The sequence below is a fragment of the Lontra canadensis genome, unplaced genomic scaffold (genome assembly GCF_010015895.1).
Source record: "Lontra canadensis isolate GAN:19392208 unplaced genomic scaffold, GSC_riverotter_1.0 scaffold39, whole genome shotgun sequence".
NCBI classification, from domain to species: Eukaryota; Metazoa; Chordata; class Mammalia; order Carnivora; family Mustelidae; genus Lontra; species Lontra canadensis.
The window spans coordinates 7,562,480-7,586,760 of record NW_022631033.1 but is presented as its reverse complement, the minus strand read 5'-3'; the positions used below and the strand labels follow the sequence as shown (position 1 = coordinate 7,586,760).

The following is a 24,281-nucleotide window of genomic DNA, read 5'->3' as shown; positions in this document are numbered from 1 at the left end:
CTTATTTTATTTAAATTTATATCTAAATCACCACAGGCAGCTTGTGGCTACAGTATTGGATCATGAAGATCTAATGCATAACATAGCACAGAAGGGCTCCTCAAAAAACAAAAATTCACTGAATGAATGAACCCTTAAAGGAAAACTTCATTGGGAAAGAAGAAAACACTTTCCTATTTATTTTTTTAAACCATATACAGATTCATTAATAAATGTATTTATGAGTAAACATTCAGCAAATATCATAGACCTCCACTATCAAGATCTAGCCCATATTTTATCTTGCATAATAATAATAATATATAATATATATTATATATTATATTTTATATATATTATATATTATAATATATAATATAATAATACATATCTATATGCCACATTAAGTGACTTTTATTTTTTGCAAAAACTTTAAAGGATTTTAATCTGTTATGTAAATATTTAATTTATAACTGATGGTGTTGACTCTGCAATCATTTTTTTTTCTATGCATTGTTCACTGATAAATCCCAGATGACTAGGCCAGTGCCTGGCATATACTAGGGACTCAAATAATTGTTGAAGGAAAGAATCATATATACATCTTTGTGAAATGTGAAAACTTACAAATTATTTTTGAGTAATTTTGAATATTATGTAATTTTTATGAATGTCATAACTAAGGAAGCATGTTAAGTCTGTAGACGTTAGACATTTATTCATCTTAATTCCGAAAACTTTCTTTGGCGTTTTGGAGCAAATACCCTATCACTGACAATTTCTGAACAAAAACCGACCTTGTCTTCTGGAAACTTTTCACATCCTCCTCAAAATGCTTGACTGAAAATAGGCCTTTTTTAAGCCTATTTTGTGCGCTGAAACCACAATGTTTAAAAAAAAGTAAATTTATAAGGGCAAGTAAGGGGTTTGGGTGGTAGTTCCAAGTTGGTTAGGAGTCTGACCACAACCAAAATTGAAGGCGTCCACCCAATGAGGCCAGGGATCGTGTCCCCCATTCCCAAGCGTCAGCTCCCCAAACTGGGGGACCCCCCTTGGCTCCCGCCTACCCCACTGAAGCCCCGCCCAACCACAGGCCCCGCCCAGCAGCGCCGAGGCCCCGCCCCACCCCCGAGTTCCCTCGGCCTCGCTGAAGCTCCGCCCCCGTAGGCCCCGCCCCGCAGCGGGTGTTGCCTTAGCAACTTAGAAAGCGACATGGCTGCCGCCGGCCTGGGAGGAGGGTTTTTGATACAGCCGGCGGCAGCCCTGCCCAAGTCACCGTCATTTTCGCTACAGCCAGCTGCTCCCACCCGAGGGAAGCCTAAGAAATGTCTGGTCTATCCTCATCCACCGAAGAGCTCCCGCCTGTCTCGGTCGGTTCTGCGCTGGCTCCAGGGCCTGGATCTCACTTTCTTCCCCAGGAACGTCAACAGGTGCAGGAGCGAGCCGCCTACACTGGCCTGAGCATCCCGGGGACCCACGGACGACCCCCTTACCCCTCCTGCCCCGTCGCCGCTCAGGGGCCGCCCCACTCAGCTTGCCTGCTCCGCCCAGTCTAGGTTTCCGACCCAGACCTCTGCCGGCTCAGCGCACACCCGCACAAATACACCTGCTGCTCTGGGGAGCGGGTCTACACCACACACGAGGACGCATCCACCCATTTACCCGTTCAGTCAATCATCACAGTTCAGACTTAGGCTAATGTAGAGCGCCTCAGTGTCCACAAAAACATTTCAACAGTCAAGCCTCTTTCTTTAGAGACGCTGGACACCAACTAACACCCGTGGGGATCAGTTTACCCTCCGGACGGCGTGTCTCTTTCAGTCAGCCACCCCGAACCTAACAGGCAGTTAATACCTGCTCTGGGAATGCGAACTAACTTCCACAAATAGGAAGACGATCACATTTTTTTGCAGTCAAGGACTCTGGTTTACTAATTTCAATATTTCTTAATAAAGATGTGCCTGAAATTTTCAATGTGACTAGGAATCACCTAGGGATCTTGTTAAAATGCAGATTCAATACAGATTAACAGTATGGGTTCATAAAAAGGACGCCAAAACCTCTGGTGTGTATCTAATCTTATCAAAACTCTATTCCATAGCAAATCTTCCTCAGAGCACTGATCCAACAAATGTAATTTTTTGTTATTTGCCATCAGTATGGAATATTCATTTAATCGGTGTTAATTGATTATAAAATACTACAACTGTTAAAGTAACTACATTTTATTTCATTTCCTTAATGCTATCTACGTATGGATCAGGGATTTTTCAAATGGTTTCCTGATTGCAGAAATATTCACTATATATTATCCCTGGGACCTTAAATTGTCATCCTTTGAAAATGGAACTTCTTTGAAAGTCAAGTTGGATAACTGGGCACAGTTGGAACAGGTAAGTTCGCAGTCACTCACACTTTGTTAAGAATTTTGTGTCTTTAAAGGTGTACTCCTGACCTCTTGGATATCTACAATGTGTGGGTTGTGGTTGTGCGATGGAGTTGGCTGCTCATCTCTCTGTAATTGAGAAGAATGTTATTAAAGTTAGTCAAGTGTCACTTATGAAACTGAGCATACTCATTTCAAATTGGAATGGAACAGAATAATTGGTTTTCTTCCTGAAGAATAATATTTTTTAATAATTAACATGTTAAACACAAAAAAATAGTTGAGAGATAAAAGGAGGATTTAAATGAATTCGTTGTAATTGGAGATTTGCATAGAACTTCTTATAATGAAAATACTTTCTTTCTACTATTAAAGTTCCTGGCAAGAAAAAAATTTAAATTATCTAAAGAGCTAATCCATGGAACAATTCATTGCAAAGCTGGCGTACCTGAAATCCTGATCCAAGAGGTTTATACCTTGTTAACACATCGAGAGTAAGTCATTCGGAATTTTTCTAGCGATACAGTTTAAGATGAAAATTTGACAATATCAGTCTCGTTATGAAAATGTGGCTTGTCGACAGTTCTCCATTTTTTGTTTCCAGAATTAAAAGCATCCAGGACGACCTTGTGAATTTCACGGACTACAGTTACCAGATGCATTTGCCCCTGGTTCCTCGGTCTACAGCTTCAAAGTCGATTAAAAATAACATCAGGTTATCCGAAATGATAAGCAATCCCAACATACTCAGCAATGAACTTAAAGTAGAGTTCCTCTTGCTTTTACAAATGTTGCAAAGAAAACTGAGCAGAAAATTGAATCCAAGTAAGTTTTCCTTGGAAATAGTTGAGTTCTTCCCAACTTAATGAAGCTATACTTGAGTACAGATGAAAGAAAAGCTGGTTGTTGTCTATCTCATTTCTACTTTCGCTGTCGCTGGCTTAAAGGGAAAATAGCTACTTTATGCTAGCAGTGGAATGATTTATTATCATTGGAGTGGTTTATGTAATGATTTTTCTTTTTTTTTAAAAAGATTTTATTTATTTATTTGACAGAGATCACAAGGAGGCAGAGAGGCAGGCAGAGAGAGAGGGGGAAGCAGGCTCCCTGCTGAGCAGAGAACCCAATGCGGGGCTGATCCCAGGACCCTATCCCAAGACCCTGAGATCATGACCTGAGCCGAAGGCAGAGGCTTTAACCTACTGAGCCACCCAGGCGCCCCTATGTAATAATTTTTCTAATGCAAGCATAGCTTAACCTAGTATATTAATACTTTGAAGAAAAATGCTAGTGCAAGTGTTCACATAAAATTTGTGGGAAATAAGTTCACATAGCGTCTTAAGTTACTAAAGAAGATGGGAATATTTAAGACTTCATCAGGATGTAAGTACTACAGGAAACACCTGACTACCATGATTCACTCTAGATGCTCTTTATCATATGGTCAGTGTTATCCTTTCTGTAGTAGCTTCCAGGCGTAGATTGGGTAAGGTAAGGCAAGGCAGATTGGGGTAACCCTTGGCAACCTTCCAGAGGTATCACTGAAATATTCTCAAAGCATCCAGAGCATTTGCCATCAGAGTCCCAACAGATGGCAAGTAAACTTTCTCTCTCTCTCTCTTTTTCTTTTCTAACACCACTCGTGTCCTGGAAGTCCTGGAATTTTTTTAGTCCTTGATTCCAGCATGTAGTGACTTCATCGTGACCATGGCATCCAAACCATTAGGGAATAAGGTAGCTGTAGTCATTAGGATTCCTCTCTTTTGAACCCCAATTTTCTGAAGAGCCATTTGCTCTCTAGTCCCTGGAAGGAAAGGAGAGCAGTAACTGTCACTTCACCCTAACTGTGAGTTGGGTATATTGCATTTTGTTCTCCATTACTTTGTTCATCTGCCATTGCCTGTCATTGTTTGTTTCTCTTCCTTGATTTGCTCTCACTTCTGGTTCCACTCATGAATTTGTGAGTAGAGAAAGAATTGAGGTTATTAATCCTGTTGTGGAATTTTATGTTCATATTCTTTTGTATGTCTCTTAAACATTCAAATTTTGCTATGACTTTTGTCATACATGCATGCATATAATGTGTATGTACAATTTAAAGACGACAATGGTTCAACATTTCTGTATCCCTCCTTTATGCTCTATGACGTGACACATTATCGATACCTTCACATTCTGCCGGTGTCCTTCTGACTGGATTCTCCATAGTACCCTCTGAGAGTGACCACTGTTGTGCCACCTTTGTTTATAATATGCTTGATGTTAAAAAAAAATAGTTCATGCACACAATTTATGTTCTTAATTTCATTCATGTATATTTCTTAATTTAGATTCTATCCATCTTTGTAGTAGGCAGAATGGGGTTCCCATTCTTGTTCATGCCCGAGGCCCCGGCACCTGTGAATATGTGGCATAACATGGCAAAAGAGGCTTTGCAGAAGCTGCAGACCTTGAAGTAGGGAGTTAATGCTGAGCTACTCAGTGGGTCCAGTCTAATCACAGGAGCACTTAAAAGCAGAGATCTTTCTCCAAGTGGAATTGAGCAATGAGGCAGAAGAGGAAATAGGAGTGATCTGAAGTGTGAGAGGGCCTCAACCTTCTCTTGTTGCTGGGGCCATTCAGAGACCACAGGAAGGTAGGGGCGTGGCCTCAAAGAGCGAAGAACAACCTTAGGGACAGCCAGCAACCAGATAGCGACTTCGGACCTAGAGATGCAAGGAATCACATTCTGCCAAAAACCCGAATGAGCATGGGAGAGGATTCATCCCCAGGGCTTCCAGAAGGAATGCCGCCCTGCCAACACCTTGATTTCAGCCCGGTGAGACTCTAAAAGAAGCTCTCAGATTTCTATACTCTGAGATAAAAATGTCTGTTGTTTGTAAGTCACCAAATTTATGGAAATTTGTTATGGCAGAAATGAAAAACAAATACAAACTCCATGGTTAATACTGTTGGCATCATGGGGTTATAAAAAAATTCTCCTATATTTAAATTTCCTGAAGTTACTTTAGCCCTTCCCTTTTATTTTTTTAATTTTCAATTCCAGTAAAGTTAGCATACAGTGTTGTATTCGTTTCAGGTGTATAATATAGTCATTCAACACCTCCACATGTCGCCCAGTGCTCATCACAAGTGCACACCTTCATCCCCATCACCTACTGCGCCCATCCCCCCCATCCACCTGCCTCTGGTAACTTTCAGTTTGTTCTCTAGAGTTAACAGTCTGTTTTTTGGTTTGCTGCTCTTTTTTTTCCCTTGCTCAATTGTTTTGTTTCTTAAAGTCCACATATGAGGGAAATCATACGGTATTTGTCTTTCTCTGATTTATTTGGCTTAGCATTGTACTCTCTAGCCTCATCCACATTGTTGTAAATGGCAAGATTTCATTCATTTTTACGGTTGAGTAAAATTCCATTATTTACGTACACACACATACTACCTCTTCTTTATTCATTTATCGATGGACACCTGGACTGCTTCCATAGTTTAGCTAGAGTAAATAATGCTGCAATAAACACAGAAGTATATTAATTTCTTTGAATTAGTGTTTTTGTATTCTTTCTGTGAATACCCAATAGCATGATTACTGGATTGTTGGGTGGTTCTGTTTTTAAGGAAGCTCCATATTGTTTTCCACAGTGGCTGCATGAGTTTGCATTCCCACCGACAGTGCGTGAGGGTGTCTTTTTCTCCACATGCTCACCAACACTTCTTTCTTGTGTCGTTGATTTTAGTGATTCTCACAGGTGTGAAATGGTATCTGACTGTAATTTTGATTTGCATTTCCCTGATAATGAGTGATGTTGAGCATCTTTTCGTGTATCTGTTGACCATCTGGATGTCTTCTTTGAAGAAATGTCTGTTTATGTCTTCTGCCTATTTTTAAATTGGATTTTTTTGGGGGTGTTGAGTTGTATAAGTTCTTTATATTTTTTGGATACTGACTATTTATCACATACGTCATTTGCAAATACCTTCTCCCATTCCACAGATTGCCTTTTAGTTTTATTGATTGTTTCCTTCACTGTGCAGAAGCTTTTTATTTTGATGTAGTCCCAATAGTTTATTTTGTTTTTATTTCCCTTGCCTCAGGAGACATATCCAGAAAATTGTTGCTATGTTAGCCTTTCACTTTTAAGATTTTCTTCAACTTTATTGAGTAATAATTGACAAATAGAAAGTATATATATTTAAGGTGTACAACTTCATGTTTTGATGTACATATACTTGTATAATCACTGCAATCAAACATATCCATCATCTCACATGATTGTAATTTTCTTTGTTTCCTTCTTTTTTCTTTTTTTCTTTGTTTGCTTGGTATGGTGAGTATGCTTAGGATCAACACTCTTAGGAAATTTCAAGTACACAATACACTATTAACTTTAGTCACCATGCTTTATACTAGACCTGCAGAATTTATCCATCTTGCATAACTTTGACCAGCATCTCCCCAGGTCCCCTTCCCCCAATCCCTGGACATTACCATTCTACTCTCTGCTCCTATGACTCTATTTTTGAGTCCACCTAGAAGTGAAATCATGCAGTATTTGTTTTTCCATGTCTGGCTTATTTCATTTAGCATAAAGGCTGATTAATATTCCATTTGTGTGTATGTGTGTGTGTGTGTGTACACATTCATACTGCATTTTCTTTATACATTCATGCAATTTGGACATTTCCATATCTTTGGCTACTATGAATAATGTTGCAATGAACATGGTACAGATACCGCTCTGAAATACCGATTTCATTTCCTTTGGATATATACCCAGAAATGGTATTGTTGGATCGTACAGTATTTCTATTTTTAATTTTGGGTCTTTATACTATTTTCCATAATGGCTGTACAAATTTACATTCTGCCAACAGAATGTAAATTTTCTTTTTTTCCACATTCTCTTTTCTTCCACATTCTCACCAACACTTTTTATATTTTGTCTTTTTTGATAATAGTGATTCTAACAGGTGTATGATGATATATTACTGTGGTTTTGATTGCATTTCCCTGATTACTGATCATGATTAGTGATGTTGAGTACCTCTTTAAATATCTGTTGGCCATTTGTATATCTTGTTTTTTAAAAGACTTTATTTTTAAAAAATATTTTATTTATTTATTTGACAGACAGAAATCACAGGTAGGCAGAAGCAGGCAGAGTGGGGGTGGAGGGGGGAAGCAGGGTCCCTGCTGAGCAGAGAGCCGGATGTGGGGCTTGATCCCAGGACCCTGGGATCATGACCTGAGCTGAAGGTAGAAGCTTTAACCCACTGAGCCACCCAGGTGCCCCAAAAGACTGTATTTTTAAGTACGATCTACACTCAACATGGGGCTCAAACTCATAACTCCAAGATCGGGAGTCACACACTCCACTAACCAAGACAGGCAGTGCTCCTGCATTTCTTATTTTGAGAAATGTCTGCTCAGGTCCTTTACCCAGTTTTTAGTTGGGTTATTTGTTTTGTCCGCTATTGAATTGTATGAGTCCTTATATGTTTTGGATATTACATTTTACATAGTTAAACATTATGAATTATAAAATATTGGTGAAGGAAATAAAAGAAGACAGATAAATGGAAAGACATCCCATGTTCATTAATTAATCATTAATCAGAATTAATATTGTTAAAATGTCTATACTACCCAATTGATCTATAGATTCAAAGCAAGCTTGCAAAATTTCAATGGTAGTCTTTACAGAAATAGAAAAAACAATCCTGAATTCCTATGGAAACAAAAAAGAACCCAAAAAGCCAAAAGCAATCTTGAGAAAGAAGAACAAAGCTGGAGGCATCACACTTCCTGATTTCACACTGTAATACAAAGCTATAGTAATTAAAATAGTAAGATACTGCCATCAAAACATATAGACCAATGAAACAAAATGGCAAGTCCAGAAATACATCCATGCATTTACAGACACTTGATCTTCAATAAGGATGCCAAGAACACACAATGGGGAAAAGATAATCTCAACAAATCGTGCTGAGAAAATTGGATATGCATTTGTAGGAAGAATGAGATTGGACCCTTACCTCACACTCCAGCATAAGACCAGAATAGGTCTTAAACATAAGACCCGAAGCCATAAAACAACTAGAAGAGTACACAGGAAAAAACTTTCTTGACACTGGCATTGGCGATGATTTTTTGGAGATGACATCTGAAGCACAAGAAACAAAAGCAAAACAAACATGGGATTCTATCAAAAAGGCTTCCACATAAAAAAGAAAACAAGAGTGAAAAAGGAACCTATAAAATGGAAAAAAAAATGTTTGCAAAGCATAGATCTGGTAAGGGGTTAGTCTCTTAAGATCTGAATTTGTCTGCAAATGAAATGGAGAACAAGTTCTGTTGCAGACCATTTCTTGAACAATCTTGTTCTTTTCTCACTGGTTCATAACACCCTCATGTCTCAAATGTTTCCAGTTTCTTTATATATATGGGCCTGTTTCCGGGCACTTGCTGGTCTTGTCTACCCTTGTGTGACTGCAACACCACACTGTCTTAGTTACTATTGCTTTACAGTAAGTGCTGACACTTGCTAAAGCAAGTCTTGCAATTCATCTTTGAAGTATCCTGTTGCATGGATCTTTGTTATTTCATTGACTGGGACTTTAAATGTTATGAATTCAGTAGAACTGCCTACTGTTACATTTGCATTCACATCTATCATATTATTTCATGGTCTTTGCTTTCTTTTTCTGTTTCTTGTTTTTGTCTCACCTGTGTTTTCTTTCAGATTAAATTTTTTTAAAAGACTCCCCCCACACCTTATCCCTACTACTTTGGAAAATTTTAAGTTTCTACGCTTTTTAGTGCCACCCTAAACATTTTAACATGTAAATTTATCCTAATCTGAAATTAATATCTTTACTTTCTCTAACTATAAGGACCCTAAAACACTATGACACTGATGACTCCTGGCCAGCCCCCTACCACTCTTCAGCATTTTACTTGTCAAATTATTTTTTTAATACCACAAAACAGATACAATTATTCTTTATACCTAACATTTGCTTACCTTTAGTTGATCTCACCATTTTTGCTTCTCATTGGCTCTAGTTGGGATTTCTAGAACAAAACACAACTATTTAATTTTCTCTTTGAATGTCCCTCTTTGTGCAAAGCTAACCTCTATCTCTCTTATCTTTCTTTGACCAATTTCCCTTTAGCTATGGACCACTTCAACCCTTCAGATTCTTGAACAATATTCTATTCTCACCAGTCTTGATTTTTGAGACTCCTGATTTTAAGCTCAAAGTAATTAACTATGATAATTATAGGTCTGAGAATGTTACTGACCAGAGCTGTATAGAGCACCAACTGGTGCTGACTGATGAGTAGAAATTACCTTAGACTCTTCTTCAAGCCTCAGTGAAGGTTGGGGGCTACAGAGGAGGGGTAAGTGATCTTTAGAAGCACAGGGAAATTAATGTCCAAGTATGATAGTTTATAGATTTAATGAGAAATGTAGGAAACATAGAAATAATTTTAAGTCACTCTTTTTATAGTATAAACAGTTTTGAAAAATGAAATAAATCCTGTATGATTTTGTTATATGAAATATAAAAACATGCATGAAATATAAAAATAACATCTCACCTGTTATGACAGAAGTCAATACAGTGTTCTCTTTTTAGGGTGCTGTATGGGAGGCATAAGCAGAGGATTTGTACTAATAATACAACCCAGGTGTATTCATTCCAAAAATTTGATAGACTGCAAACACATGATTTGACCACTTTTCTGTATACATATTATTAAGAAAAAAACTTATTAAGAAACCAATAGGAACACAAATATATTGTCTTTAAAGCAACTATTTTGTGGCTCAGAGGTATGGACAATGTGGGGAAAGGTCTAATAACCTCCCTTTCCACACCACTCTTAAGACGATGATTAAAGAGGTGTCTAAAGAATTTGCCCAATTTGTAAACTGTGGCGTCTTATTTTGGCCATGGCCGTAGTGAATTTCTAACCAAGAGTTTCTGTACTCATATTTTCTAGAATGGTTTGAGGTTAAACCAACAGTGGGAGAACTTACTCTCAGTCGTCTTCCTCCCCAAGTCTCTGGGTGCAAGCACAAGGCCATGATTTCGAGGGAAGGCGTTGTTCCTGTTTTACGTGAGTTGTTATTTTTAACTTGTTACCAGTTAAATGACTGTTTCTACTTTGTTCCTTTACATTTCACAAAAGTAATTAAAACGTCGGTCTAGGCCTTCAGTCTACCACTGTGCATAGGGTTGCTAGGCTGCTATTCTTTTGACAGATGGGAGGGCCCCGGGTTCTGCTAAGCACCATCATTTCTGCTATGATTTCTCAGAGGCAGGTGAGTCTGGAACAGGCAGGGCTCATCAGCAGAGCTCAAAGCTCAGTTCTCTAGCAGGGGTGACGGATCGTCTCAAGGCAGCAAAGGACACATGCATGCCTTAATTTCCCCAGCGGTTGTATCATGAGAAGCCACTTGTTTAAACCCTGGTAGTTCAGAAAGCATTGATAGCATGGCAAACCACAGCCCACAGGCCCAAGTCAGTATCCTGCCTGTTTTTTTACACAGCCTGCAAGTTAAGGATGGCTTTCACATTCTTCTGTGGCTGAAAAAAATATATCAAAAGAAAAGTTATATTTCCTGACACAAGAACATTATATAAAATTCAAATTTCCACGTCCATAAATAACGTTGTATTGGAAGCTGGCCACGCCTGTTCTTTATGCCTTGTCTGCGGCACATTTCGCCCAACAGCAGAGCCCAGTCACAGCCCAGTCACAGCCCGGTGTTGCCCACAAAGAAGTTTCTAGACTTAGCGAATACAGACAGAACCAATACAACTAATAATTCTGGGGACATGTTGAGGACATATATTTATTAAAAATTATTCAGTTTATCTGAAATTCAGATTTAACTGAGGGTCCATCTTTTATCTGACAAACCTACCACGAAGCCTGAAATATTGGCTGTTAGGCCTTTGATGGAAGATATTTGGGGACATCTGCTACAGGGGATGCTTTCTACCATGCTAAGGGATTTCATGGGAGAAAAAAAAGGTCTTTATTTACATAAGGTCTGGAAAAGCAATGTCAACAGATTCCTTCCTTTCAGCTTAGGATTTCACAGAGCCTTTTATATGCTAATGTGCATTGTAAATATTAAAGAGCAGAGGTACCAATCGAGTGTTTTCCAAGCTCTATTTGATCACTCTCTAGCTAAAGGCCCGCTAGAGCTACCATTTCTCGGGGCGCACTTAACATCTAGACATTAGGCCAGGCCATGAAAACCTCCAACTCCTCACATGCCTGAGGCATGGAACTCAGCACGACAGGACCCAACAGAGTGAGTTAATGATGTTTCTATGGAAAAAAAAAAAAAAAATGTATCCATAGTTCCACCCTCAGATTCTGGGCCCACAGCCTCTCCTTCACCTGTCTCAACCTCCTGCCCATAGGGAGGCCTGCAGTGGAAGCCCCGGTGTGTGTGTGGGGGGGTAGCCTGCACGGGGCGCTTTGGGTTCACTTGCTCATGAACCGCTCCAGCTGCTTGGACCTGACTGGGGCCAGGGAAGCACAGGACCACTTGCTTTGGGACCTGCAGAGAAACGGCAGAAGAACAGGGTTGCAGCAGGGCTTCCTTCCAGTGTGAGAAACAAATGCAAAGGGTCCATATTTGAGAAAATGATGCCTCCCAGGACTTGAATTGCTAAAGAGCATTCCTCATTTCTGTTCTCTTTTCAGAAAAACTTCAAGGTCACATAGGACTTTTTGGAAAAATAATGCTATCATTATTTCAGATCAGAACTCCCTAGTAGAGTGGATTCCTGCTTTTACAATTTGAATCATGTGTGAGCCGCTATGAATAACTTCTCCCCCATTTTATCCTCTCAGTGCTCCCTTTTTCTGAGTCCCTCTCACTTCAGTGGTCTTTTTCTGTCCTTTTAAAAGTGGATGATGGGCCTATGGGGGTTTTCAGGGCAGATCAGGATGAGAAGAAACAGGCTTTTGTCTTTTTATGTCTCTCAGTCCTATTCCAGATACCTGGATTCTCTTAATCTAGGCAGAATGGAAAGTAATGAGCAAATTGAACAGACTTTGGTAATTATACGGATGACAGCTGTTTTGCTCAATTTTATTTTCTTCCCAAATTCGTTCAAGGGATTCCATTTCAGTTCTTTTTTAAATTTAAATTCAAGTAGCCAGCATATAGTACATCGTTCGTTTTTGGCGTGGTGTTCAGTGATTCACTAGTTGTGTAGAACACCCAGTTCTCCTCACATCACGTGGCCCCCTTCATGCCCATCATTCCCCTCTCCTGTGGGTTACCCCATCTCCCCACTCTCCTCCTTTTTCAGTTGTTTCTCATAAAAGAGTAGAGTGGTAAGCTCAGGTCAGCTCACAGAATTTGAAAGTCAGTGGAAGGAGAAGCAGAACTAGACCACAGGAAATGGGCCCCAGTTTACCATCTAAGATTGCGTGCACATGACACTGAAACCACAGGGCATTCATCTGAAAAGCTTCTAATGATTGAGAGGTGGTGAAAATTGTTAGATTGGTCATTACTTTTTTGTTTTGTTTAACACTTAAATTCTTCCATTTGTTTTCCTAAACCTCACATCTAGCAAATATGAGACCAGCGGGGGGTTGGGGGGAGCAGATTTCTTAGGTGTCACTGGCTCCTCCTGTTCGAACTGAGTCTGGGCAGCTTGGAGGCTTCAGTGCTGAGTTCCAGAGACTCAGCGATGAACTCTGTCTGCCAAACCTTGGCACTGTGAAAATCATGGCACTGTTGCCTCAGCTGCTTTCAGAAGCAACGTCCAAAAATAACTGAGGCATATTGGGTGTCAGATTCACCCAAATCAGCCCTGGCTATTTCAGGCGTGGCTAATGACTTTTGGAAGTGGGTGACATTCAGATTTCTTACTTAGGGCTATTCTCACGCATGCTTTAAATATTCTGTTTACCAGACATTTGCACGAACCTGCGCTCAGCCTGCTGCCCAGCATTCTGCATGTTTCACGTGTTAGAAACACTGATCATTGTGCAAATATCTAATAACCACAAACTTATTTTAATGTTGTTTATTTAAATATTCCAGGAAATACAGGTGCTGGTGGCAATCCACTTAAGAAACGTGTGTGAAGCAAGCTGGAAGATGTTCTTTTGAATCTGCCAGGAAATCTATCAGAAACGAGGAAAAGTAAGCTTGAAAAGTACCCATCTAATGGCTTTGAAGAAGCGATGCCACCATCTCCTGCCACACTAAGGGGATAGAATTACCTAGTCTTGGATATATTAGTAAATTAAAGTGGTGTCTCATCCATAATTGGGCTGAAGAACATGCTTTTTCAATTCAACGACCATTTATTAAACACCCGTGCAGTTACTGTTAAAAATACAAAATCAAATAATACAGAATGAGCAAGAATAATTTTAAAGGTACAGTTTAACATAATTCACCATGAGTAAAAGTTATTTCTCATAAATCCTGTAGGAATGGTGAGTCTACTTTGTAATACATTTTCCTCATTAGAAATGAAAAGAGCTACTACTTTGCCTGATATACATTCACACATCACATGCATTTATAAACAAATTTATTCTGAATGATTATTATTATACACTGGCCCACAGAGAACCTTGTTTACCCCCATAAATAGCCTGGCTTGAAACATTTTTTAAAAATAGGTGTCCCTTTTGATAGTGAGTCGTGGGAAAGGAAAATTGTGCTTCACTTGGAATTTGGTTCTGGTGTTTAGCAAATCATTCAGGTCAGTTAAACATTTCCTACTGGTTGCTTCCACTCCTCATAATTTCAGTAGAAGGAAACCAAAGCGAGCTGATATTTTGAAAGAGTAATGATATTTCTTACATTCTTATAATTTTATATTCACATGCAGACATTTTTCTTCAATGGGAATTATTCATGCCTTTATGCTATCTCATTAACAGTCTCATTTGCGACTTCCAACAGTATTTCGAATGCGGAATCCCATGACGTGCCTGTCAATTTCCAGCTAAACTCTTGTCAGTGGTTCTGCATTTTTGAAGGCTTGGCTTTATTAGAATTTCTATCTCCAGAGACTTCCCAGTTTAATTTCACATGTTGGGGCAGGTAATATTTAGTAAAAGAAAGTAAAGAGAGCCCCGATGAAATAGGATTACTTCTTGGGAGTGTGTTTAGAATCCAGTTTTATCTGAGGTAAAGGGTATAGTTTAAATGCATATCTTACCAGCTATAGATTATTTATCTGTGAACCTTGCATTCTAATGGGACAAATCTAAAGTAGAAGATTATGAGAATAACTTTCAACCCATAAAATATAGTTCCTTAGGAAAGGGTTATAGGAACAAGTCTTCTGAACCTTGGCAGGGGAAAAGATCCAGAGAGAAGGATTAGATTTGGATAAACAGTCATTTTAAAAGTTTCTTTTTTCTTCTCTCGACCGTATGTTCAATCTCCTGAAAAAGCTAATCACTCATGGCCTGACTATGGTAAGTTCCCAGGATTCCTGCAGGGCCTTTGGAGAGCTGTGGAAAAGATGATCTTGTCTTACAAGTTTCACTTGAGTGCATAAGAACATGAAGGTAGCAGACATAGGCAAAGCGGCAGCTTCAAGAGCTTCCTGAAGAGGAGTTGTATTGAGAGGCCAACACTACAGGCGGATCTGAGGAAGGCCATTTGCTTCACCAGGGATCTGTGGCAGAAAGAAGCAAGGAGCTTTTCTAGGAGCTAGAGCACCTCCTCTAGGAGAGTTTCCAATCCACAGAACGCTTACCACGAACGGAAGGCTCTGGATACACTGTTAGTATTCATTAGTTTAGGGTTTATTGTAGTCAGTTTTTCTTGGGGAATCCTCCTCCTGACAGTCCAAAGTGATTTTTCTAGGTTTCCAAGTAAGGTAGTCACTTGGTAGCTCAAGCCCTTCACATCTCTGATGACTCAGACCCAGCCTTTATGAAGAAACAGTGTTCTCTCGGTGGTGGTTTGGAGGACAATACTGATGCTCATCTTAGCAGTTAACTCTGTCATGTCTGGTTTTAATGCGGTATTTATGGAAATTCAGGGGACCTGAAATACATTCATACCTATATACATAAAAATCTAGATAACTACAGGCCATATTAAGCACAGTCCTATGGTATTTAAATTTAGCATAAAAGTACTTTCATCAGTTACTTTAGGAATAAATGTTTCAAAGATATGGCACAATAAAAACTTAGTAAGAGTTGACAATGAAGATATCTTCTGTATTACTGCTACACTAAATAAGAAACCCTAAGTTTTATAAACAATTGGTGAGGCTTTACTATATTCAGAATGCCTCTTGACTTAAGACTGAAAAAGTGTCAATCTTCCTATTATAAGGACAACAAAATAAAAGTCATTGCTTTACTGCGATGATGATCCTGAACACCTCTGGATGATTTCATGGAAATATAGACAATAAATATATATAAATTTTGATTGACATGAAAATCATATTTTCACAAGATATAACTCATTTTGATGTCGCAACTGTGTTAACCATCTGGTAATTTTTATAGGCAAAATATTTTTCCAATGTTATTAAAACCATTGTCTAATGAGACTTCTTTCATAAAAGCATAATTAAACTTGGAAAATAATTTGTACACATCAGTAATATAGACATCTTCTTAGTAGTAAAATAAGTTCATATTATTTGGGTTTCATACATATGAAATTTAACAATAGAAAAACCTTCTATAAATTTAAAAAATTGCTTTGTTTTTCATATTAAGGCACAAGAGATGCAAACTGACATGGTCAAATGACACAGTTCTATGAGGAATTCATAGTTATAATTGGTAATAAGGTATAGAACACTGTAGAAGTCAGAATAACCGATTTGTACTTGAATCAATCCAATTTAGATTTTAGACACAAATTGGGTTACTCCTCTATTGTCTTCATGTGCTAAAGAGTTATATGAATTTTTCATAGTTTATACATAAAATATTTTCCTGCATTCATTTAAAATGAAGAAGGAAACAATCATTTATATATGTATAACTTACAGTCAGTGGATCTTTTAAAGCAGTTAAAGCACAAAATATAGGCTTCTTAATCTATTTTAAAACAAAAATAAGGAGAATTATAGTAGGAGTTCAACCGCTATATATGAATGAAAAGATTTTACTACATACATGCTAATGAAAAATCTGTCTCATCTAAAAAATTTTGAGTTATGCCTATCACTAAGGATTAAAAAAAGTTTCATACTTTTGATGCACTGCATACATTCTCTTCTATAATGTTCATTAAATTTTTTTTATAAAATAGAATTTAGGCCCATAACATCTTTTTGACAGTTAGAGCTGGTCAATGCAATAGATATATACATAATATATATTATTTACTGTTTTAAGAATCTTGTTAAAGAAAATTTTAAAATTATTTTAAGTGCACCAAGTTTAAAGATAATAAAAACCACAATTATTCTAATTATAGGAACTCACTCTGTAGTAAGACAAAAACATCTATATTATAAATTCTGTAAAACAGTCTGAGTATCAAAGTACCGTTCTTCCCAGTAATGCATTAATTTCATAGACCTCTGAGTGAGAATTCTAGTGCAACTGAAATACTTGCAGTCATTTCTCAGGCTTTTTTTTTTTTTTAATAGTTTTGCTCTTTTAATATTTAAAAAAAACTTGAGTTTATAATATACCCCAAATTTCAACTAATATGTACTTACAGAAATTTCTTTGAAGCTAATTTTTTCAAATAAATTATGTTATAGAGTTAATATAAATCAATTAGAAATTACTGTAAATATTAAATGGTAATAAAAACTATTATCATACATACCTGTAAATTCTCATACAGATTTAACTGCATTTGTGTTTTTTACTCCTCAATTTTTGTTATGCTTATAGAACCTATTCCTTTATAACTGGACATTTACTTTCAGTTCAAAAGACTTGGTAATGCTTTCTTTAAAAAATAATAAAACTTGGAAGTATTTTGACTGTGTATCCATTTATTGATACCTATCAAACTCATTATTGGAAACTTATTAAATATGAACTGAAACGACTGGTTTACTATATATTTTACAGAGGACAGTATGGGTGTTGGTTAACTTGAAGGTCTGTCATACATACCTTACATTTTGATATGTCAAAACACTCAGTCATTCCAATATTCAGTAACTACTTATTCTATGTCAAGCACTATTGTGGGTGTTGTATTATTTAATATGTTTCAATGTTTCAACAATATAATATTTTGGTACTTTTATGAAACTTTGGTAACTTTATGAAACTTATATATGCTCTTTTATATACTTCAGCCTTTTATAATTTAAATATTATCTTTCTCCCTAATATGGCTATTCTATTTTATAAAGGACACATCTATTTTTCCGTGAAATCATATAAATATTTTATTATTTGAAGTTAATTTATAAAGTCAACTCTTATTCCCCACCATCCCCGTTCCCCTCAACCTTTGGCTCTTGGACAACAAAGGCTAAAGTAATACTAACCCACAAAAGGTCTTTAAAAAAAAACAAACAAACAAGGAGAAAAACTTTCTGTCAAAATGGGTTGAGTCGTATTCCAGTCCCTAATGGTGAGAATGGGTTCACCTTTGCCCACATCAAAGCGTCATTCAGTGAGATAGTGGATTTCCCATCTTCAAGGAAATATACAGGGCCCTGTACACAGAGTTGAGGAAAGAAAAGATGGGATTATAAATTTGCAATATGCTTATAAACTTCCAGAAACAGAATCCCTTAAAAAGAAAAAACACTGGCAGTATTCAGACAATGCTAATAGAAAATTTTTAAAATACGAGAAAAGTTAAATTTTTTGAACTACTCCAAAATATAGAAAAAATTTTAAATATCTTAATATTATGCCCGGATGTCTTTCAAAATAGAATTTGGTTTTATAATCAGAATTCTCTGAATACAGTAGTGCTACCTATGACAAAGGTATTGCTAATCCATTAACTAACACAAAGTTAACATTTTATAAAAGTATATATGCTTAAATAGACTTAAATACACTTCACTATTTCACTCATATAGCCTACATCAATACAGCTGGGGAAACTATTTAAGCCAGAAGCCCTGAAACTCCTCTCCAGAAGATAAAAAACATACTGCTGTGTATGTTATACACAATTTAAAATCATGTCAATTGTATGATGTAAAAGCGTATTTATGATTCAGTTACCTCAGGTACTTTGTCAAGGGTAGTTCTGAAGATCCGAATTCAAAAAAACCTTTTAATCTATTTCTCCCAGCTCTCAGAAAGAAAAGCATGATTTCAAAAACACAAAATGGACTAAAAACTAATGTTCTTAATTCTTTTCTAGAGTAAGCAGATTTTTGATCACGACTTCAAATCACTAAATCATGTGTAGACGTTGGAAAACACGTCATGTGAAGTAGACTGCTTCCTACTCAAAGACAAGTGACATTTCACAGTTAGAACCAGAACGGTGATTTCTATCGAAAGACAAAGATCCTGGGAGGGAAGCACCCCATTTACATTAGTGCTAGATGATAATGAGTAGGTTCTCTCCTACTTCAGGTCTGGGTGCAGAGAGGTAAGGCAGCCTCTCTGCTAGGTCATTCGGCTACTGCAGATGGAATGGAGAAAAAGAACCTGAAGGGGAAAAGTGAAAAGGAAGGTGTGCCAGGTATACGAAGGAAGGACTAGGAATGGCACGGGGAGGGCAGTGAGTAGCACTGAAGATATATTCTAAAAATTGCATGATGATTTTGCTCTTAATTATAAGTTACTGAATTTACTGCTTTGATTATCTCTGAACGTAAGTGGATAAAAAAGCATGCACACAACTAAATGTCCTGTCTGCTTTTTGGACTGTCCCCACTGGCCTGGCATATCAGTAATAGAAATGTAATAAGTCACACTCCATTAGAAATAAAGAACCCACTGTGTAAAATGTGAACGTTTTTCTGGGAAGTGGTGTTCTTTGTGTCTGTACTATAGCTTCAATCCACAGTCTGTGTGGATGCGGCTTGTTGTTCCATGTGGACACCTCCACCTGGCCTGGCTCTGAGACCATGAAGGCGTCTCCACTTGCTCTAGAAATGGGGCACTGGGAGGTGTCACTCCCCATCATTACTTCTGATTGTACATAGGGACCTTCCTTAGGGATTAGCCATCCTTCATGATTGATCCCAATAATTTGTAATTGCTGAAAAATTCAGTAAGCCAATATAAGAGCATGTATATCAATAATATACATACGCCAGTTCTTAATTTCTTGTGTTTATAAAACACAAATGGAGACTATAAAGTTAATTTTAATCTATTGCGATATGATCATTTATAACTATGTTGACTGGCTTTGTTTCCCTTATTTAATTTCCCTAAGGATATGATCTACAAAAAAAAAAAAAAGGATATGATCTACATGTACTTTTTAAACATTTGTCACTCAGTACACCTGTTACATGAATTGCTTTCACGATAATAATATAACAACTATCTCTCTGAATGTATTTGGAGGAGAGACCATTTAAGCTAACTGTAGAGCATTAAGGGTGTATCTTCTCACTAAGGCATCAGTCCTCTTCATAGGTACCTTCTCTTATTCAGATTATGCTTATTTTATATTCAGATTATGCATATTTCTTAAAATAATGAAACACGTGAAAACAATGGAAATGAACAATTTATGCCTTACATTAGGCTGTACCTGAATTTTTAATCCCGTAAGACAAGAGATGTGGATATCAGAATGACTGGGCAGATTTGATCCAGTCACGTAATCTGGTCCAACAATTCCTCTGAGTGGTTCTTGTTCTAGTCTCTTTAGTAAAGTTGCATAAACCGTTTTTTGTGAATCAGAAGGGGGTGTATAGGCAGACTCTTCCGATGATCTATATTTTCAACAGATATTACATTTTCATTTTTGTAGAACCATAGAATTATCAAGGAATTATTAAGGTTTAAATCAGAAACAGTCTGTAAGGATTATTTGGTCCCCCTTTAGAAATGATGGCAACTTAGACTTGATTTGTAGTAAAGTGAAGGACTTTGACAAGACAGAAAAGAACAGGATTGTAAACTATCACCAAATATACGCTGAACAAACCAAGATGCATTATTTGGCTAAAATTAATAGTCAATCCACATTTTCACCAACTTTGTCTATAATATGAAGTAATACCTCCACATTCCAATTTTTCCATCATCTCCACTCACCGGCTGATGGACTGTGCGCAAGCTCTCCATGCATCCAACTCCTCCGAAAGGAGCTCAATTTTTAAAGGCACTGACACCGCCCGATGCTTTAACAGCTGACTGAAACATGCGAAACAGAAATTAACATCTGGCACCCAAGACTGATATTAAAAAAGCAAATGTGCTTTAAATAACTGCAATTTCAGATTTAACAACTGCTCAAAAATACGTGTGTATACACGAAGGTGTGCGTGTGTGAGCTCGTGTGCGCGTTTAAGTGCCCTGAAGTCAAAGATGTTCTGTAAGTGCCAGTTGGATGACGGTCTGAGTAAGCAGATGAATGAATGAACCGCAAGGGAGGCTTTGGGGGGATGGGCGAAATGGGGGGGCAGGGAGGAAGGGGGACACTGGTCGTGAGGAGCACGGGGTGACGTACGGAAGTGCTGAATCATTACACAGTACGCCTGAAACTAATATTACACTGAAGGTTAACGAGATTTAAATACAAACTTGAAAAATAAAATGTAAAACTTGCAAAAAGTGGGTAAACGAAGGAACAAGCGAACTGTGGAGAAAGAGGAAACAAGCCAAGCAATGTTGTATACTGGTCCCGCAAGGCTGCTGTGTGGCACCGCTCACGTCTAAATTAAAAGTGAATATTAGCGGAGTAAGAAAGCAAGTAGGAGAACAGCAAGAGAAGAATGTCAACTTGGTGGAAAGGAATGGACATGAGGACTGCAATTCTTTAAAGACAGACGTGTGTGAGAAAAAGCCGCAAAACAGTGACATCAGGGATCCATCACATCTCTGTAGAGAAAACTGGAAAAGAGATATGATTAGTATTAATTAGGAAGCCTTAGATAAATAATTACTAGTCCTAGTTTCTTTAATAAGTTACGAACTCAGTGGGTTTTCCAAGGAACCAGTTAGCTGAAATTTAAAAGTAAAAGCTGTTTGGGAGATAGAAACAGAACACAAGACCTTAGAAATGAAGTAAGGGTTAAGGAAGCCATTCTGTAACGTGCATTTTCTGGTTATTCTGGCTAATTGTAATCATTCTGCTGGGACATGATAAGACTTGGTGAGGAAAAAGGTAAAACTCTCCCCCCATACACACGCATGTCTAACACTGTAGAAATACTATCTCAAATTGACTAGTAGTTTTTCATGTTCTTTAACCCCAAATGACTGAACTTAAAATTTTTACTGACAATGTGGCTAGATCCAAAATGAATTCCTTAAACACTCTGGCTTCCCTGTCTACAAATCTGCACATCTGTGCAGTCATTTGGGTGATCTGCTATAAACAAAGCAGTGCCAGAGAATGAGGAGAAAAACCAAGGTAAGCAGTGGAGGGACGCTGAGAGAGGGAAAGCTTCCACAGGTACGGGGGCCAAGGAGTAATTCAGTTTGGCCAGAGTGGAGGACAGAGAAGGCTGCAGGGGAGGCATGGTCAGAGCCCTGTTTTTGCAGACCTTTAATGTAATAAAATGTTTTTGCAGACCTTTAATGTAAGACTAAGGATCTGGAAGCTCTGTGATGGACAGTGGGGGGTCCGGAGGGTACCAAGGAAGGGTGGTGCTGCTGGGAGCTGCCAGGAGGCAGACGCCACAGCAGGAAGGGGATGGAGCAGAAGAACAGAGATGCAGAGATCAGGTGACCAGACGCAGGGCTGAGGCAGGAGGGAGTTAGGGCAGACCCTAACTATGGCAGTCAGAAGAACACTTAATCAGGACCCTGATCATGTGATTCTGGGTGACAGAAATAGAATGACACAATCAAAAGAAAGCACACAGGAGAAGCAGCAGATTTGAGGAGGACGAGGTTTTCATGTTGAGCCCATGGAGCTGAGGCCAGACTCTGGCTGGCCACGGGAGCGATGCCTGAGTGTGAAAACCACCACAGAGGCGATGAGTGCGGCCACAGAAATGTTGACGGTTCCATGGAGAGAAAACTGAGGGGAGAACAGAATGAGGGAGACTCGGAGAGCAAGCCGGGAAGCAGAGGAAGGGAGGGAGCAGAGGGCCAGAGAGAAACGCCCTGGGGGCTGAGTATGAGGGTCAAGGGCAAGGGCTGAGACAAGAGGACAGACACCTAGCCAGCGAAGTAAGAAGTTCCTTCCCATGAGGGCCTTCTTCCTTTCTCGTTTTACACTAGCAGGCTTAGATGCATTCTCCTGAGTCTCTCCTGCTCACGTGTAAAAGCCTCCTTTTATTTCTGATTCTATTTCAAGGGACCATTTCCCCTGTCTCTACTTTCATTACCCAAGTCACATGTAAATGGAACACATTTCACCAAATATTTTCATTCCATGCGGTACATCCTATTGCTCCCATCAGGTATTTAAATATTGTTAGAAACTGCTTTCAAATTTGGGGTCTGCTGCCTGCACAGAAATAGGTTTTTCCCAGAATTTCCCCGCAGGGTCACTCCCCACTGTCCCTCAGTCTGCTTCAGGTGCTGCCTGAGTCCCACACGAGGCCTTCGTGGAGACGGAGAGGGAAAGGAGGGAAGAGGAAGCTCTCTCGGAAAGTCAGCCCCACGTGAGGGGCACTCAGAAAAACTGCTTTTACCCACAGATGCTCAGCATTTTTTGGAGTTAGCTACTCTGCCCTGGAGCAAACTAGTCAACTGGGAAGGGATGTTTTGCAAAGGCGCCTCGGATTTTCTTTCTGATGATAACAAGTTTTAAGCACAATGGCTGAAGTTCAGCAAGCAGGTAGAAAATAGAGGAGTTTGGCAGGACTGCTAGGCCCGACTCTAAAGTAGTGAGTCACCCACTGTTCACAAATCCTCTTTGCTTTTTCTTACTCTAGAGATCGGAAAGCTGAAACACCCAGTTTCTCTGTTTCTTCTAAAAACAGGGCTCCACATTCTCACCGAAGGGAGGCATATAACCCAAGTGAGCCTCTCCTTCCCGAGTCCGATGGCCTCATGCTTTAGGGTCCCTGCCTTGTAACTCTTCTCTGCTTCCTGCATAGAATGCAGACCTGTCGTGGTGGGTTCCTCAAGCAAGCGGAGGGGAGCCGAGGAGGGAAGAATTCAGTCCTGGATGGACTTTGTGCATAGCTCTAACAGCCCTGGGAAGCCGATCCCAAGGGTCTTGACACAAGACCAATAAACCCCATGTGTTTAAGCTAGAATTAGGATTTCTATCATTTACATCCTAATTCACTTCTAATTCATAGATTTTTATCACTGCTTTATTATAAAGTGCATGCTAATGAACCAGTGGACGCATACGATATGTACGGAAGGCCTTCTAGGATGTACTTAGAGACTATCTCAGTGAAAGGAATTTCCCTACGTTTGTAACAGAAGCGAAATCGGTTTTACCTTGTGTATTCATAAAGTGCTGGAACGATGCTTTGGTACTGTCTTCTGATAGCCAGTAGTGCCCCAATATAACCACACAATATAAGCAATTCATTTCGAGCTCTAGAAGAGAACATATATATACATATAGATATATATCTTTAATTCCATAACTTGAGATCTAGAATGTTACTCACATATATAGTCACTGTACTTGCATCTCTGTATTTTGATGAGTGACATAGCAAAATATGTTTAGAAAATTTTCCAGACTTGAAGATGTTTTATTCTTAAGTTAACTCCTATTCACACACTTATGCTATACCACAAATAAGGTTTAACTCTTGTCTTCTTGCTTTTCTCTATTCCTTGACTGTTTCTTCATGTCCATCTTTCTCTAAATAACTCATTAGGCTCAAT

At 38.5% G+C, this 24,281-nt stretch overlaps 2 protein-coding genes across 4 annotated transcripts in view; one reads left to right on the top strand and one right to left on the bottom strand.

The window, feature by feature from the left end:
* The first annotated feature begins 1,173 nt into the window (after window positions 1-1,173).
* SPATA4 (spermatogenesis associated 4) lies at window positions 1,174-14,172 on the top strand. The gene is given in 7 exon segments (XM_032869838.1): window positions 1,174-1,409; window positions 2,243-2,372; window positions 2,741-2,859; window positions 2,970-3,190; window positions 10,377-10,493; window positions 13,456-13,488; window positions 13,491-14,172. Coding segments are annotated over 7 exon segments (909 nt in total). The 5' UTR covers window positions 1,174-1,191; the 3' UTR covers window positions 13,562-14,172.
* A 1,990-nt stretch (window positions 14,173-16,162) lies between these two features.
* Window positions 16,163-24,281, bottom strand: part of WDR17 (WD repeat domain 17) — a 106,659-nt gene continuing 98,540 nt past the window's right edge. For all 3 annotated transcript variants that reach the window (XM_032869834.1, XM_032869837.1, XM_032869836.1), the window contains 4 exons: window positions 23,883-23,984; window positions 20,568-20,666; window positions 20,059-20,242; window positions 16,163-18,040 (listed from right to left, as the gene is read on the bottom strand). In XM_032869834.1, the coding sequence (XP_032725725.1) occupies window positions 17,921-18,040; window positions 20,059-20,242; window positions 20,568-20,666; window positions 23,883-23,984 (505 nt within the window). In that variant the 3' untranslated portion in view covers window positions 16,163-17,920. The remainder of the gene's footprint in view (window positions 18,041-20,058; window positions 20,243-20,567; window positions 20,667-23,882; window positions 23,985-24,281) is intronic.